We start from the raw sequence: 18,005 nt of genomic DNA on the forward strand, positions 1-18,005 counted from the left end.
ATGACTCAAATCATAATACCAAAGATGGAGGCCCTTATCTCAAATTATGAAGACTTATCCCTAAACCTATCTTGGTCAAGAAGGCACCCATAAAGCAAAAACAAAAGTGAAAGGGGTGAGGTGTCTAGTTTAGAATGGAAGAGGGCAAATCTGTATTGGCAAAAGGAGGGGTATATAATCAAAAAATAAAGGAGAGAGAACTCATCCATTATATTAGGATTCAAACCATTTGGTTTGCTTTACTTTTCTAGTATTGTTTTTCAATTCAAATTTTACTTTATTGTTCTTTATTTTCTTGTATTTCAATCTTGTTATTTTATCTTATTTATTTCAATCAATCAATATTTCCTTGTTCTTCTTGTTGCAATCTTTCATTCAATCATTTGTTTTCAATGTTTTAAGTCATTTCAATCTTCAACAACTTGCTTTTCAATGTTTTCATTCACAACTAAACTAGCCAAGTCCTAAACTAAGAGTCTACCTTCTTCCCTAAACTCCCAATCTCTTAATTCTAAACAATCTAGAATGAACCTCAATATTCAATGCAACTTTGAAGACTTACTACCATAATACAACTTCAGGACTTACTACCATAATACAACTTCAGCTACTCCCCTATTTAGTTTAGTTGTAATTTAGGGTTCTCTCTCTCTCCCTTTATTTAAAATAGTTTAGTTTAGTTTAGGTTAAGTAGTTTAATTGTAGCCTCCTTTATTCCCCATCAATAAAAGCTTAGTTCTTTAATATTCAATTCTCTTCTTTTATATTATGTCTTATATTATTATTTAGTTAGTATGATTCTAATGAAACAAGGCTAAACCTCTATTAGAGGGGGTTTATGAAGCCATATGAGGATGATTAGTTATTACTTGTTATTGTTTTTGCATTAGAGTTTCAAGTCCTTTGTTGTGAGTTTCTAGAGATAGAACTCATAACAAAGGGCTAGAGATTAGAAACCCCATCAAAGAGATTTGTGGGGGTGCTAATCTCTCATGCTAGTTAGACGATGACTATAAAGATGTAGGTTGTCTACTAGGGATCAACAAGCAATTTGATGACTAACTAATAGCCAATCGAATCGCATGGTAGATTAATCTTCTCTATAACTTCCTTCCAATCTTTAAATCTACTATTTTTGCAATCTTATTTACTGTTTTCACATCACATATTACTCTCTCATTAGTGAAATAGTTGTTTAGTCTAGATTCGTGAATAATACGACAAGCAAGAGTGGAAAACACGATTGCTCTCCTATTCAACACATGTTTAGAGAGTATAATTATTATTGATATGCATGATTTAGTACTGTTTAAACTACTGTTTTTACATTATCAAAACATAGTTATCAATATTCCATCTGATAATGAAGAATCTCCTACATATGCACAGAATACTCTAGCAGATGGACCACTTAACCAAATACAGGTTACGACTACGTCACGAGTAAAGAGTGATGTAAGTAGCTCGCAACAAAAACGTAAGAGAGATTCGATCGAGCCAGCAGATCCTCTTGTTAAGAGTATTGGGTAGCTTGTGGAAATGGTGAAGACTGAAACCATGGGAGACAAGAAGCTTGTGGATGAAGGTGATGCGCAGGTGCAAGAGTTATATGTTTTGGGTTTGCTGGATGATTCTCTTTATCTTAACTCCTTGGAAGCTCTTTCCCTCCACCGTTCTCATAACAAGAAGCTTTTGAATCTTCAATAAAATAGGCTTAAGATCCAATTCCTGAAGAATATTACTTCTAGGATGACATAATAATTTTTGCAAATAATGTGCATTAATTACTTGGATGACTATCGTATTTACATTTTGTTGACTTAGATTACTGTCATATTATGGTTATTATTATTCAACATTTATGAGTATTTTTGTTGACTTGATTGCTTATGGTTGCTTTAAACTTGTTACTTTGAGGTTAACATTTGATTTTGTTTTGTTTTGTTTTTTCAAAACTTTAATTCAGGGAAAATAACACGACAACAATGGTTATTAGTGTCTTTCATCATAATATTTACATGGATTTTGACAAAGCGTAAGCGTATAAGGCAGAAGATATGCATATCCGCGCTTATTGGGAAAATGTACGTACAAGAGCTTCTACATGGAACTTCCACACATATGTTTAACATGCTAAGGTTGAAGAAGCATGTCTTCATTATGCCATGTGATCACTTTCAGCAAAGGGAGTGGCTTCATGATAGTAAACATAATGATGTAAAGGAAAAAATGGCTATGTTTTTAATGATTATTGGTCATAATAAGCGAAATCGATCAATAGTGGATCGATTTCAACATTCAACACAAACCATTAGCAAGTGTTTTCATGAGGTGCTAGTGGCAATGCTCCATTTCTCAAAGGAGATGATAATTGATCCGCCGTTTGATGGGGTTATTCATAAAGGTGGATCTCGTTACCAACACCGTGTTAAGAGATGTCCATTTAAAGGAGCAGTTGGAGCTTTGGATGGTACACTAATAGATGCACACATTCTACTTGATAAGCAAATCCCTTTTCGAGGAAGAGGAGGTAAGGATTGTTTCCAAAATGTTCTTGGTGTGTGTGATTTTGATATGAAATTTACTTATGTGATGGCTGATCAGCTCCTAAATGTGTGTTTTATTACCCGTATTTTGCTGCATTATAACATTTCTTACTTTTAACGAAAAGACAACTCATAGCTTTTACTACCCTTTTCAGGTTAAGGAGTATTTCAGACCACTTATCATAAAAGTTGCGTCTTAGCACCAAAAGGAGCATTAATCACGCTTATTATGAAGACCAATAGCTGATATGGAAAAATACTAAAAAAGTCAAAGTCAATGGTCAAAGTCCTCAAATCAGAAGACCAAAGATGGAGGCCATTATTTCAAATTATGAAGACTTTCTCCCTAAACCTACCTTGGTCAAGAAGGTACCAAAAAGCAAAAGCAAAAGTGGAAGGGTAAGGTGTCTAGTTTGTAATGGAGAAGGGCAAATCTATAAATGGCAAAATTAGGGGTATATAAACAAAAAACAAGGGAGAGATAACTCATCCATTGTCTTAGGATCCAAACCATTTGGTTTGTTTATTTTCTTGTCTTGTTTTTCAATTCATGTTTTTAATTTCTTGTTGTTTTATTTTATTTCAATCAACCTGTTATTTCGTTTTCTTTATTTCAATCAAACTTGTTACTTGTTCTTTGTTTTAATCTTCAATCTTGTTTGTTGCTTTCATTTCAATATTTCAATCAATCTCCCTTTCATGTTTTCAAGTCATTTCAATCAAGCAATCAAAGCTTTCAAGTTCATTAGCTTAAACCATTCTAATTCTACAAGAATCTACCTTTCTTCTTCATATCTCCCTTACTCAAACTCTAAACAATTTAGGATGAACCTCAACTTCTAATCTAAATTCTTTTGAAGTATACTTCCACCAATACTAAAGCTTCAATGGCTGGATGGGAAGGGATTACACATGATGCTCGTGTATTAAACGAGACATTAAGATGGCTTGAAAAAAAAATGAATTTCCATTGCCTCCTAAAGGTGCGTATCAAAACAACCTCACCAATCAAATATATATTTTTGGTTTACATACTTATTTATGTGTTTCATTATTATAGGTATGTATTACTTGTGTGATGCTGGATACACACATACTAGGGGCTTTATGTGTCCTTATAGGAATGCTAGGTATTGGTTGGCAGATTTTAAACACGATGGTCGTCCTAAAAACAAAGAGTAGTTTAATAAGGCACATTCTTCGATAATTAAGAAATGTAATTAAGAGAACATTTGGTGTCTTGAAAGCAAGATTCAAGATATTGAAGAAGATGGCTCCATATAGTTTTCGCACACAAGTTCAAATTGTTGTAGCATGCATGGCAATACACAATTTTCTCCGTTGCATGACCATTGATGATGATGATCGATTGTTCAAGCGATATAAAAAAGAAAATGTGACTATCCCAGTGAGGTCTTCAATTAATTCTGACAGACCAGAAGCACCACCAAGTATAAATCACACATTTGGACCCGAGGCACATGAGTACATGCTCAACTTGCGTGATCAAATTTGCGAAACAATTGTTTAGTGGACATATATGACAAGAGCCGCACTTTGGAGTTACTTGTAATGTCATTTAACTTGGTATTCAGATTTTATGCATGGATGACCTTATGGTTATTGAACTATTATTTATGGTTATATTTTTAGTATTTTTTTTATCTCATATTACTATATGAGTCTTTTAGGCGTCAAAATGTTGAATAAACAAAGGAAATTATGTCAAATCCATTTTTAACTCTTTTGTTTTACAAGTAATCAAGTTAGTGTTCAAAATATATTGCAAGGGTAAAAATGTCTAAATGATTTATATTCATCATTCAGAGTCAGGTCATTTTGATAGAAAACAAACATGTTTTTCTGAGTTCAGCATTCAGAAGGTGGGCCATTCAACATTCAGCATTAAGAATTCAGAGGCTCAAAAAAAACAAACGACCCCTTATATATGAAATGAATGAAATGAGTAGGTAGCTGAGAAACAAAAAAACCATACCGAAATGTCAGGAAATTCCATAATGTTTAACGAAGTATTAGGGGGTGTTTGGATCCTATTTATTTATTGATAATAAATGTTTATTAGTGAAAAATCGTTTTTTAAAAAAACAAATGCGTTTGGTTTCTATTTTTCTAAAAAATAGTTTTTCTCCCAAAAAAACATTTATTGGTCCAAAAAAGGTGTTTTATGATAATTAGGTAAAACTTGTTTTTAAGACAAAAAACTATTTTTTGGGGGGGTTTTCACTTTTGGCGCTAAAGGCAAATTCACTACCCGGATGTATTAGACTATATGTCGAAATATTTTGAGAAATATCGTGTGAAATTTGTTGGTTTGTTAAAAACAGTTTTTAGAAAAACTTACAACCAAACATGTTTATTTAAAAACTGTTTTTGGAATAAATAGTTTTCAGAAAAATATTTTTTAAGAAAAAATGATTTTTTGGAAAAATAAAAAATGAGATCCAAACACCCACTTAGTTTCCAAGAAACAATATTCCGTCGTGGCATTTCGTCAAACCGACAGCCTAGCACGTGGCATGAGACAAGGTCGCTTTGTCGCCCAAGATCGAAGCCATTGTTGTTCAAATAAACAGAAATCATGTGTTCCATGAAACGGATGATCGGTGGTGTTACGGAATCTAGTTGGCCATTTCTCATGTGAGACGATATGGTCATATGGCCATGGTCCATTTTACAATTTCTGAGTGTGTAATGAAAGATGGGGGCTGGTTTTGTTAGTGTGGGGCTTTTGTGAAATTTGAAGCTGGAATGAAAGTGTCTCAAACGGCTAGAATTCTGCATATTTGGCGCGAAAAGCTTTTTTGTTTTGATTTGTTTTTGTTTTTTGGTTTTAACGGAAATTTGCAGCGGTGCTCTTAAAAGGTTGAACCGAACCAACCCCTGTAAATGACAAATAAAATGGTAATCGTGACCTCGTGGGTGCAAATTTACACGTCAAAAAATTCCGGATGTGTCATCCAATGCAAGTGTGTATTAGCATATGTAGTATTACCACTAATTGAGATCAAAGCAGGCGTCAAACATGGAGGAAAATAATATTACTCCACACCGTCACATTATGAGTTGTTAGCTGCCGTATGTGTTGCTTCACAGGAAGAGGTAGTGTTTTTTATGTTCTCTCTACTCTAAATCATAAATTATAGGGCACGGGTCCAGAATCCAGATTGGTGTGTCATCAGGATGTACACCTCCACATATAGGCCAAAAGATATCGTCGCCTCTATTAGACTATAGTCCACGTCAGCTAGTTTCCAAAAGAAAGTTTGTTAGTGAAGAAACTGTATTCTGTTAGTTAGTTAGTTTTCTGTTTTGAATTCAGTTAGACAATGAATGTAATACTATATAAAGTGTAATTGTAGTTCATAAACTTTTAATGAGAATACTATTGTTCAACATGGTATCGGAGCAGAGAAACCAAATGGTGATCTCGATCCCTTTTTCAATAAATTTCCTCATCCTCAAAAATCAATTTCTCTAATCAAGTTTTCTGATCGAATCAAACCTTTGATTCAATCAATCTTTACTCAATCAACCACGAAATCAAGTTCTTGATTTCATTTTTCAGGTTTCTTTCACATCAATCATCGATTTCACTAAACATCATGAATACCTCAACCAACATTGCTAATTTTGTTCCAATCAAGCTAAGCAAAGACAATTATCTGCTATGGAAGTCTTTATTTCTTCCAATTCTAAGAAGCAATGGTTTAACAAGCTTCATTGATGGAACAGGAGTGTGTCCACGAGAAATTTTAGTCAATGGTTCTGGAGAATCAAGAGTTGATACTGTGAATCCAGAGTTTACTGAATGGAATAAGAAGGATCAAAACTTACTTATCTGGTTAAATGCTACTATCTCCGAATCACTACTTCCTTATGTTGTTGGAGCTCCAACGCAAAAGAATTCTATGGGGCACTCTAGAAAACGTTTCTCATCAATTTCGCTCAAGCTAAGCAAGCTTCAACTCAAATCAAAGCTTCAAAAACGAAGAAAGGTAACTCAACTATCTCGAATTTTTACGAGAAAGTAAAAAGAAATTTCGATAATCTTCTGCTTTGTTGAGAGTCTTTGTTGAAGAAGAAGATTTGATAATGTATGTTTTGAATGGATTATCTTCGATTATGATACGTTTGGTACATCTCGAGAATGAGAACCGAACAAATAAGTTTGGATGAATTACATGGGTTGTTGCTATGAGAAAAATTGAATATTGAATTGAGGAATCTCAATTTAATGCAAAATAAATCTTGTGAATCAAGCTTTTTCGGCCTGTTAATCATAATCAATATTCAAGAGGGGTTATAACAATAATGAGGTAGTTATAACAATAATAGAGGTGGTTATAAGCGGCAATCTTGGTGGGTTCGAGGAGGAGGTAACAATGGATATTATAGAGGCAGAGGAAGAATCAATAGAGGAGGACATAATAACACTGCTTATAATGGTGGAAATGGTTATACTGGTGGTCACAATGGTGGTGGTTTTCCACAACAGTCTAATAGCCAAATCAACACTACAAACAAGTGTTTTTCAGACGGACTTCTTTTGGTACAAGACCAGTTTGCCAAATTTGTGGAAAGCTAGGTCATTATGCTATTGATTGTTATGACCGTATGAATTTTGCCTTTCAAGGTAAGATTCCACCAAAAACTTTAAAGGCTATGGTAGCCCACAGGAGCAATGAAACATCAACATCAGGTTATGGAAACACTCAATACAGTTCTCAACATGATGGACAATATGATCCTACTGCAAGTTCAAGCTGGTATATGGATAGTGGTGCAACCAACCACATGACTTCTGATGTTGGAAATCTGAATTATCATCAACCTTACTGTGGTGGAGATCAAGTTCAGGTTGGAGATGGTCTCAATCTTAACATTGCAAACACTGGTAAAGCACTTCTAAAACTGCTACTCAATCTACTTTCGGTTAAACAACATCTTACATATTCCTAAGATTTCACAAAACCTTCTCTCGTACACAAATTTACTAGTGACAATGACTGCACTATTATATTTACATCATCTCATTTCTTTGTCAAGGACAACAAAACACTGAAGATCCGTTTTGAGACAAACTAAGCATGGCCTCTATCCCATTTCATTATCATCCACTGGTCAAGACTCACATTTGCATACGGCATTCATTGGTGAAAGATCAAGTTCCATTACTTGGCACCAAAGATTAGGACATCCGGCTAGTTCTATTTCAGATAAAGTTGTTCATCACTATGACTTGCCCTTGAACACAGCTAGCAAGCATACTTTCTGCACTTCATGTCAATTTGGCAAAAGTTCTCAGCTTCCTTTTGTTTTGTCTACTTCCAAGTGTAATAAACCTTTACAGCTTTTACATGTAGACCTATGGGGTCCTTCACCTGTACTCTCTGTAAAAGGATTCAAATACTATGCATCAATAATAGATGATTTCTCAAATTACTGTTGGATTTTTCCACTATGTGTCAAATCTGATTTCTGTAAAGTATTTCAAATTTTCAAACTTCAAGTTGAAAATCTCTTAAACACCAAAATCAAAAAATTTAAATCAGACAATGGTGGTGAGTTTACAAGCAATGTTTTTGAAGATTTTCTGTCAAATTCAGGAATCAAACATCAATTCAGCTGTCCTCACACTCCACAACAAAATGGTGTTGTGGAGAGGAAACACAGACATATCTCTGAGTTAGGAAGAACCTTATTTGCTCAAAGTACTATTCCTTTTCATTACTGGGTAGAAGTATTTGAAACGTCCATTTTTCTTATAAACAGACTTCCAGTAAAGAGGTTTAACTTCATCTCACCTTATGAAAAACTTTTTCATAAAACACCAAAATATCTTTTCTTCAAAAGTTATGGGTGTGCATGCTATCCTTGGCTACGCCCATATACATCAAATAAGTTTCAAGCAAGAAGTAAAGAGTGTGTTTTTCTTGGTTATAGTTTAAATCATCAAGGTTACAAGTGTCTTGACGTTTCAACTGGAAAAGTTTTTACTTCAAGAAATGTTGTCTTCAATGAAAATCATTTTCCATTCAAAAGTCTTCCTTCCAACCACAATGCATCTGAAACTTTCACAATACCTTTGATCATTCCCTTTTCTCAATTTTTACCTTCTTCCAACAATATACCTCAAACACCAAATTTCACTTACAGTCCTCCAGTTTCACATATTCCTGCAAATTCAACTTCAATACCTATCATATCTCAACTTTCTACCTCTGTTCAACCTCAATCATCTCAACCTTCTACCTCACAACCTACACAACTAGTAAAATCAAAAACAATTCGAAGAAGACCAGTCCCCTCTGTTGTGAATACTCATACAATGAACACAAGGTTAAAGGATGGTATTGTAAGGAAAAAGGCACTTCACTCTACTAAGCATCCTTTACCACGCTGTTATAGTGCTTCAACTCTTTTACCTTCACTTCCAACATGTTTTAGTCAAGCTTTCAAGCAAAAAGAGTGGAGAGAAGCCATGGCTAAAGAATACAATGCATTACTCAAGACAAATACTTGGACCTTGGTTCCTTATAAGAATCAAAATGTAGTGCAGAACAAGTGGGTATTTCGAATCAAGCAAACTGCTGAAGGTAAACTAGACAAGTTGAAAGCTAGATTGGTGGCTAAAGGGTTTCAACAAAAGGCTGGAGTTGATTTCAGTGAAATATACAGTCCTGTAGCAAAGCCTGCTACAATAAGATTGGTTCTTACCATTGCGGTTCAAAATGACTGGGTCATCAAACAATTGGATGTTAGCAATGCCTTCCTTCATGGTCACTTAAGAGAAGAGGTTTACATGGCACAACCTGCTGGTTTTATCAACAAGGACAAGCCATCATTTGTTTGTAAGTTAAACAAATCTTTGTATGGCCTAAAACAAGCTCCTCGTGCCTGGTACTCTGAACTTATGGGAGCTTTACTTGCATTGGGTTTTCAGACGTCTGAAGCAGATCACTCACTCTTTGTACAAATTCATCAAGACCTAGTTACTTACATTTTGGTGTATGTTGATGACATCTTACTTACGAGGGAAATTCATTGTCGCATTGTGAAACAATAATAATTGAGGTTGAGCATACAGTTTGCAATGAAAGACTTGGGGAATATAAGTTACTTTCTAGGTTTGCAGATTACAAGGACTAAAAACTATATGTTTTTATGTCAGACTAAATATATTTTAGATATTCTTCAAAAGCATGATATGTCAGAAGCAAAGCCTATCTCCACCCCCGGTTGCTACTAATTCAAGACTTGATAATATCCTTTGGAGATTTATTAGAAGACTCTACAAAATCTGAGACAAATAGTTGGAGCCTTACAATATCTTACATGGAGCGGACCGGATATTTCTTTCTCGATGAATCAGGTTTGTCGGTACTGCAATTTCAAGAACTACTCATTTAGTCTGCAAAGAAAAAAGGATTTTAAGATATCTCAAAGGTACTTTAGATTATGGAATAATGATAAGAAAAGGAAGTTCACAAATTCAAGCTTTTTCAGACATTGATTGGGCTGGATCGATGTCGATTTAAGATCTACAAGTGGTTATCTAGTATTCTATGGAAATACTCCAATTTCTTGGTCAACAAAGAAGCAACCCTCTTGTCTCAAGATCAAGTACAGAGTCTGAGTACCGGTCATTAGCTCACACTGCAGCAGAACTTTCGTGGCTTAAAAACTTATTCAGAGATCTTCACATTCCTATTTATACTCAACCACTCTTGTGGTGTGATAACATCAGTGCCATCTCATTAGCCTCAAATCCAGTGTTTCATGCACGCACTAAACATATTGAAGTGGATTACCATTTTGTAAGAGAACTTGTCACAAGCAAAGCAATTCAAATAAAATATGTCTGCAGCCAAGATCAACTAGCAGACATTCTGACAAAAGGCTTATCAAAGCAACGTCATCTCTATCTCCAATCCAAGCTATCAGTAGTTTCTAAACCTACTTCTGCTTGAGGGGGTATATTAGACAATAGTCCACGTCAGCTAGTTTCCAAAAGAAAGTTTGTTAGTGAAGAAACTGTATTCTGTTAGTTAGTTAGTTTTCTGTTTTGAATTCAGTTAGACAATGAATGTAATACTATATAAAGTGTAATTGTAGTTCATAAACTTTTAATGAGAATACTATTGTTCAACAGCCTCCATACTATTGAGTACTGAGAAATGAATAAGCTTTGTGTAGAAGTGCATACTAGGGATGTCAGAGTATATACAAGCCGAAGCCATCTTATTAAGTCATGACTCATCAGATACAAAGCTTCATACATGCATGTTGGGAAAGTTACACAAATTCCATCACAAAAACCAGTTAATCTTAGCTTAGATTTAGTTGACAAACCTACAATTGTTTCTGATCTCCCCTTCTTCTTCTGTCAGTATACCAATATTACCCATCTTAACCATTGATGCCGCAAAGTCGTCTGCGAACTGGTAAGGATTCAAACTATAATCCTTGACCATGGAAGCAGCCTTAGGGAGTCCCAGAAGTGCTTGGTCTGATTCAAGAAGGCCTGTTTTCTTCATGAGGTTTTTGTAATATACGTTATCAAATTTGTCTATGGTAATAGAGTCCAATGGAGCAATATTAACGTTTTTCGTTGCGTCTCCCTTTGGGCAAATACTCTGCAGGGTTTGGAGTATTGATGAGTCGAGTAGTGGATCAGGGTTGCCTGATCCTTTGAAGTTAAATAGCCTTCTCCTGAAGGTGAAGCATTGAGCAAAACCAATAGTGTGTGCACCTGGAATATATAGAATGAACAGCGTCAGCGTTAATCTTATCCTGAAGCTAAGAGTGAATACAAGAACTTTTCTGAAGCAAGAAGTTCAAGAAATAATGTCCTTCAATTAAAGATCAAGCATATAGCAGTGATAATGTAAAGGTGGTATAGAGAACCTGAAAGCACCACAACATCCTTCAAGTCAAGACCCTTGGAGGTAAACTTGGCTGTAATGTTTTCTAGAGACTCAAATGGCGATGGTATTTGCTGATTAGCCGCTTTCTGACTTGCCTTTCTGCCATCTCGTCTACCTAGCGGCACTGACCAGTAAGGCCCTCCTGACTGAAAATACAAACAAGGGGCCGGCTTCAGCCTAACAACAAAGACACTGCACATGCACACGTAAAAGAAAAATAGTTTGTGCTGTGTTCTTACAAGATGGACTGCCTGGCTTGCTGCAAGAGTCAGTATATCAGCACAAGAGACGGTTGATGGACATGCTTTTTCTACCTCAGCCTTAATGTCGTCGATGACCTCGAATCCTCTAACTGAATTACGGTTTGGACCGGCATTCTTTTCCCCTTTAAACGTGGCCGTGTCTTCAAGTAGTATCGATGCATCACATCCCTATGAGACAAGAAATTAAGACAAACTTTAAGCTCTCTACATGTACAAACTAAATTTAATTCAATGCAGTTGTAATTTATCCAATTTTTTTATATAAGCGATAAATCTTGAAGAGTATGTTAACAGATGCTCATTACATCAACAATGCAGTCATGGAAATGCAATCGAAGAAGAGATGCTGCAATCCTTGTATCATTCATAATAGCCTTCCATAGACCATATTTAACAGTATTCTCCAAGTCAGGACATGTATAATCATAAAAGTTGTAATCAAGTTGGGAGAAAGCAAGGGGGCTAAAGGATAAGAGGATGAAAAAAGGAACAGTGAAGTAGGAGACAGAGCTAATTTTGCAAGCCATGATTATGTATTTGGACGACTTGTGTTCCTGTAACACTAAGTCTGGTGAACATATGGTAATGAGAGTTGTGCCGTTTTATATCAAAATTTAGGAAGCAGCCAGGTGAATCCATTGGTCAGGTTTAGAGAGTGGCAATGCCACTCTGCAGCGGCCACAGCAAATGTCCTGGCTTAGGCTCCATCAAACTAAAACAGCATTATCATCATTAACAATATTCTATGTTAAATATCTGAATGGATATTAGTTCAGTTCTATCTCAATTCAAGTCATATCTTTCACTAAGTTTTATGTACGGCAGATATCATACATAATAGTATAGGCCACCCACAAGTGGCCACAATTGCTGTTAGTACTGCTCTTTTTCTTGTTTCTTGGGAGTGTGCTTGATCTCACCTTTTCTAATTTTTCAAATTCAAAAAAAAATAATACATTGCTGTTGGTATACTAATATAACACACACACACACATCCTGAATCATTTGTAAGTGGATAATACATTGCTGTCGGTGTAACTGTATACCAGCTGATCAATGCTTAGAGTTCCATAGCACTTAATCTTTGGAAGTGTTCTATTATGAAAAACTGTCTGAGTTTCATATGATTTAGGTACTAACACTACTTTGTGAGGCTTGAAAAGCTTCACTTCACCCAATTGACATCATAATTTGACTGTTTCTGAATTCAGTACAGTTGAATAATGATCCTTGTTTCATGTCATCTACATGATGGTTTGTATGTGGTTAGGGGTGACAAATGACCACAGTGCTTTACGTTTTAACTGCTCTGGGCAAGGTCTGAAAGTTGGGAAATACAGAACTACAGGCCATTCAATATCCAACTGTTTAGGACGATAATCAAAAGAGATGATGGTAAGTGTTTCAGTAAAACCTAGAGCAGTAAGTGTGTGTACTACCATGGAAATTTGCATAAAATACTATTATGTGAATTGAGCACGTGAATTTGTGTGTTCTGAATGGACACCATTAGTGTTCCATCCCTCCATTAACCCCGAGGTGATTTCAGCTATATTGGATATGCCAAAATTTTGTGTAACAAATAACACATGTGACACTTCAAGGTCCACCTATGAGATGAACCATAGGCCAAGTAACAGAGCAATTTGAGTTATTTTAATAACCCACTAAGTAAGTTTGTTCACTTGGCTGCTATTCTTGTCTCTTCCTTGATTTAAGCCTAAACAAGGTTAAATACAAGTAACAAGTAGTCCTATTAGTCCTATTTCAATAGTACAAAATTGCTCACAATCAATTGTCAGAGTTTTTTAACTATAAGATGCTACTTTCTGATTTTTCTTGTTTTTCTTATTACCTTTTTCAGTAGTGCTTGATCATCTTTACAAGATATTTATCAACTGAAGTAAGCACTCATAATCTTTCATAATTTAATTTGGATCGAATACTGTGTAAGAGAATGTCATCAACAAATTGCAAATGACTGAAGTTCTAACATCTTCTACTTCTTCATCTTTTTACTTATTTCTCTGTTTTGTTTTATTTGTGTCTGTGTGCCTATTTTGCCACAAGCATTCAAGAAGTTATTTCCTCATATAATCATGCATAGAGTCATAGAGCACAATCTCAGGCTCATGACCTACCTCGGGGATGGCTGCATCACTAAGGCAACTAACATCCCAACTGGGGTTTGGGGGGTTGCGGTTCTTATATTTTTGTAAAGAAATTGAGGGGCAAAACCTTAGTCTGAGGATATTCCTAACTGAATTTGCATAGCTCCTGTAGTGGCAGTATGTAGCACCGGAATATCAATGGTGAGATAGGCCGGGTCAGCATAATACATAAGTCCGCGATCCACCGGATCGGACTGACAGCGTGGGGTCGTGGTACGGAAACCCTACACATGGGGCTAAGAGGACCCTTGAGATGGAGGGGACAGTGGAGGCCATGATGGATGGAAAGAAATGTATAAAGAGTAATAGTGGGTGAGAGGAAAAGAGGGATCCATTAACCTAAGGAAAGAGTAGACACAGGGAGAGAAAAAAAGGAGGGTGAGAGGGTGAGAAAGAGAATAGTGCTTAAGGGCTAGGGAATAGTGCTCATAAGAGAACTAGGGTTGTAACATTTGGCTACCGTCTGTGGGGGGTAAGTAGAAATGGCACCAAAGAAGGCGCGGGTAGGCCCCCGAAAGATAAGGGTCCTTAAGGATGCCAAAAGCGGTGGTAGGAGAAGGGGAAGGGCGAGGAGGAGGGAAGAAGCGAAGAAGAAGCGGCTTATCGCGGGGGAAGAGATTGAAAGGTCGAGGGAGGAAAATGAGGATTCGAGGAGAGAAGAGAGAGGGTGGAGGAGGAGACCGAGGAAGAAACAACGGAGGAAGCGAGAGAATGAAAAGGCGGAGGTTGAAGAGGAACAAGGACCGACCCCTAGTGGATAATCCGGTGACGGGTTAACGGTGAACAAGTGCAACAAATGATTAACGGTGGACCGAAAGTGGCGAATCTTCAACAAAACAAGGGTCCAAACGGGCGCCGCGGTAAAGTGGTGGCGGAAATTTGAACCGCAACCCACTTGCAGATGCGATATGGACTTCGGAGGTACCAAAGCGCTTTAATCAGCCGAGATTCGAGAGATATGATAGAACAGGTGACCCGGCAGATCACATCCATCATTTTAGACAGCAGATGCCTCTTTGGCAAGAGGCGAGGTATGATGGTCTGCGGTGCATGATGTTCCCGCCGATCTTAAGGGTGGGGATTCCGACTGGTACTACCGGTTGCCTTCGAAGAGCATAACCAATTTCCAAGAATTAGAGCAGGCGTTTGTTGACCACTTTATACATCAGAAGAGGAGGGTTGTGGACATCGCGGCCCTATTTAACGTTAAGCGAGATCCGCGGAATCGGTCAGAGAGTACTGCGGTCGCCTTCAAAGGCGAGACCCTAAAGGTAGAGAATTTGGATGAGAGGACAGCGGTAATAGCATTCGAAAGGGGGCTGCGACCTGGAACGGCAGTTCACCAGTCCGTGGCGATCGAAGAACGAGATAGCAACATTGCATGAGTTATATCCGCGGGTAGAGAAGTATATAAGATATGAAGACACCATGCAGAAGGAGTCGAAGAAAGGAGCCAAGACAGTATCGGCGGTAAAGAAAGGGGGTGAACGCAGAAAGACCGAGGGAAGTAGCCGAGGTGGGGAGAGGTACCGTGGACAGTCCTCAAGGCCGGAAAGAGGAAGGGAGATAGCGCGGAGAGAGCAAAGGGAGCGGAAGCCATACCGCGAGGTGGAACATGTTCCGTTGGCGAAACCGTTAAGTGAGATACTATCGCTGATTAAAATGTGCAAGGATATGAAGGGTCGCGAACCATTAGGGCGAAATGCCCAACAAGCCATCTTGTGGAGTATCACCAAGCGCGCGAATCACGAAACCAATGATTGTTATGCCTTGAGATGGTTAGTCCGGAGATTAATAGAAGGGATGTTGAGGGAATTCGTTAGGGAAAACCAAACCGGGGCCAGGGCTGCAGCGGGGCGAATATTGGGAACCATAAATGTTATCTCAGCGGAGGCGTTGAGTCACAATGCCCACCGGGGATAAGGTCGGGGGACGGGCGAAGTATTCAGCAGTCAACGAGTCCCACGAGAAGGCGAGATCTGAAGCGCAGATTCAATGGCGGGGAGGAAAAATCCGTTCTCAAGGCAGACCTCCGAGGCGTGGATACGCCTACACACGAGGATCGCGTTGGTTATTACGATGGCGATGGGCAATTATATGTGGTCAAGAAGGTCCCGATAGGCGTGGTAGCACCGCATGGATTTGCTATTCGGAGGAGCTCTTGAGGAGATGGGGATCAACCCCGGCAACCGAGGCGCCGAGGACAAATTTGTATGGATTCAATGGGAGTGTGACAGAGCCTATGGGGGAACTTCTGCTGCCAGTAACAACGGGACCCGTGACAGTGTTCTCAATGTTCATGGTGGTCGACTCCAATTCCCAATACAATGCAATCCTGGGGAGGAGATGGATACATGAGATGAGGGCGGTGCCGTCGACTTACTATCAAGTTATCCGATTCCCTACCCCAACGGGAACATATGAGGTCCGCGGAGGTCAGGTGGCATCCAAGAACAGTCACCATAATACAATCAAAAGGATGTCCCGCGGACCAGAAAAGGAGTCGACGAGCTCTAGGAAGAGGCCGGCATAGCAATTACAGTGCGGGGCCGTGGAGGAAGGAGAGGAGGTCGCGGAGGATCCCAAGACTTTAGACGAGATAGAGATAGTAAACTGGGGGAGAGGCGAAGAGGAGAAGTGCACATCGATAGGGTCGAGTCTTTAGGAAGAATGGAAGGATAGGTTGGTCCAATGCTTGGTGAAGAACAGAGACGTCTTTGCGTGGGGGATAGAGGATGTCACTGGGTTAGATCCGGAGTTTGCGTGTCATCGCTTGCATGAGGGAGGACGAAGCCGGTGAGACGAAGATGAGAAGCATGAGACCCAAATATGCGAGAAGGAATCGGAGAAGAGGTTCGCGAGGCTAAAGGGTCGCGGGGATAATAAAGGGAGGTGGAGTTCCCATTTGGTTGTCAATGTGGTCGCGGGTCCCGAAGAAAAATGGAAAGGTACGGATGTGTGTGGACTTCACGCGGACGTAAATTTAGAATGTCCGAAGGACAGTTATCCGATGCCGATGAAAGTGGATGAGTTGGTAGACGGGGCCGGCGGGGTTGGCCTTCTTCTCATTTATGGATGCGTCTATGGGGTACAATCAAGTGGCAATGTATGGACTGTCGGGGGAAAAACGGCCTTCAGAAGTGGAGGGGGCACATTTGCTATACTAGAATGCCATTTGGATTAAAAATGCGAGGAGCCACCTTCCGTAGCTTTGGGAGAGAAGATGTTCGAGGGCAAGATCCGAAAAGGCATTGAGATATACATCGATGATATGGTGGAGAAGAGTATGTCAGAACAGGAGCACTTGGAAGGGTTGGAGGAGACATTTCAGATACTGCGAACACACAATTTGAAACTCAACCCCGAGAAGTGCACATTTGGAGTCACCACAGGGAAATTTCTGGGGTATATTGTGACACAGCGAGGAATAGAGGCAAACCCGGAGCAGATAAGATCGTTGGTGGAGATGCCATCACCAAAGACAGTGAAGGAGGTGCAGCGGTTGGCTGGAAGGGTCGCGGCTCTCAACAGGTTCATCTCAAAATCATCCGACAAATGTAGGCCGATGTACAGCCTATTGAAAAACACCACAGATTTCACATGGACGGCAAAATGTGAATAGGCATTCCAGGGGCTTAAAAGGTATTTAGAGGGTATGCATTTGTTTGTCGACCCGAAGAGGAGAAAAATTGTATTTGTACACGGGGTCCGATTATGCAATCGATTCGGTCCTCGTTCGAAGTAGTGGATAAGATAGAAAGGCAAAGATACTTTCGAGTAAAGGCGTTGTTGGATCACGAAAACAAAGGTCTGATCGGGTGGAGAAATGCGCCCCGCCTTGATATTTTCAGCTCTGAAATTTGAAGCCATTTTGAAGCCCACGCGATGATCGTGGTCATCCGCGAACTTGCCTCTTAAGCGGGCTTTAAGAGCGAGAAGTCGGGGAAGAATGTTGAAATGGGCCGTGATGCTAAGTTAAGTATGACATTCAATATCAGGTGAGGACGGAGAAGAAGGGCGAGCAATGCGGAGTTCTTGGCAGAGTTCCCTGCAGAGGATCCTACATGGGGGGAGGAG

At 38.8% G+C, this 18,005-nt stretch overlaps 1 protein-coding gene across 1 annotated transcript; it reads right to left on the reverse strand.

The window, feature by feature from the left end:
• Positions 1-10,781: 10,781 nt before the first annotated feature.
• On the reverse strand, positions 10,782-12,425 carry LOC147492715 (Peroxidase superfamily protein). Its single transcript, XM_086565674.1, has 4 exons — positions 12,063-12,425; positions 11,734-11,925; positions 11,475-11,640; positions 10,782-11,319 (listed from the first exon to the last, which is right to left on the reverse strand). The coding sequence occupies exons 1-4, from the start codon at positions 12,282-12,284 to the stop codon at positions 10,907-10,909; spliced, it is 993 nt and encodes a 330-aa protein (XP_086421800.1). The 5' UTR covers positions 12,285-12,425; the 3' UTR covers positions 10,782-10,906.
• Positions 12,426-18,005: the final 5,580 nt, after the last annotated feature.

This window comes from Coptis chinensis, chromosome 6, assembly GCF_015680905.1.
Source record: "Coptis chinensis isolate HL-2020 chromosome 6, ASM1568090v1, whole genome shotgun sequence".
NCBI classification, from domain to species: Eukaryota; Viridiplantae; Streptophyta; class Magnoliopsida; order Ranunculales; family Ranunculaceae; genus Coptis; species Coptis chinensis.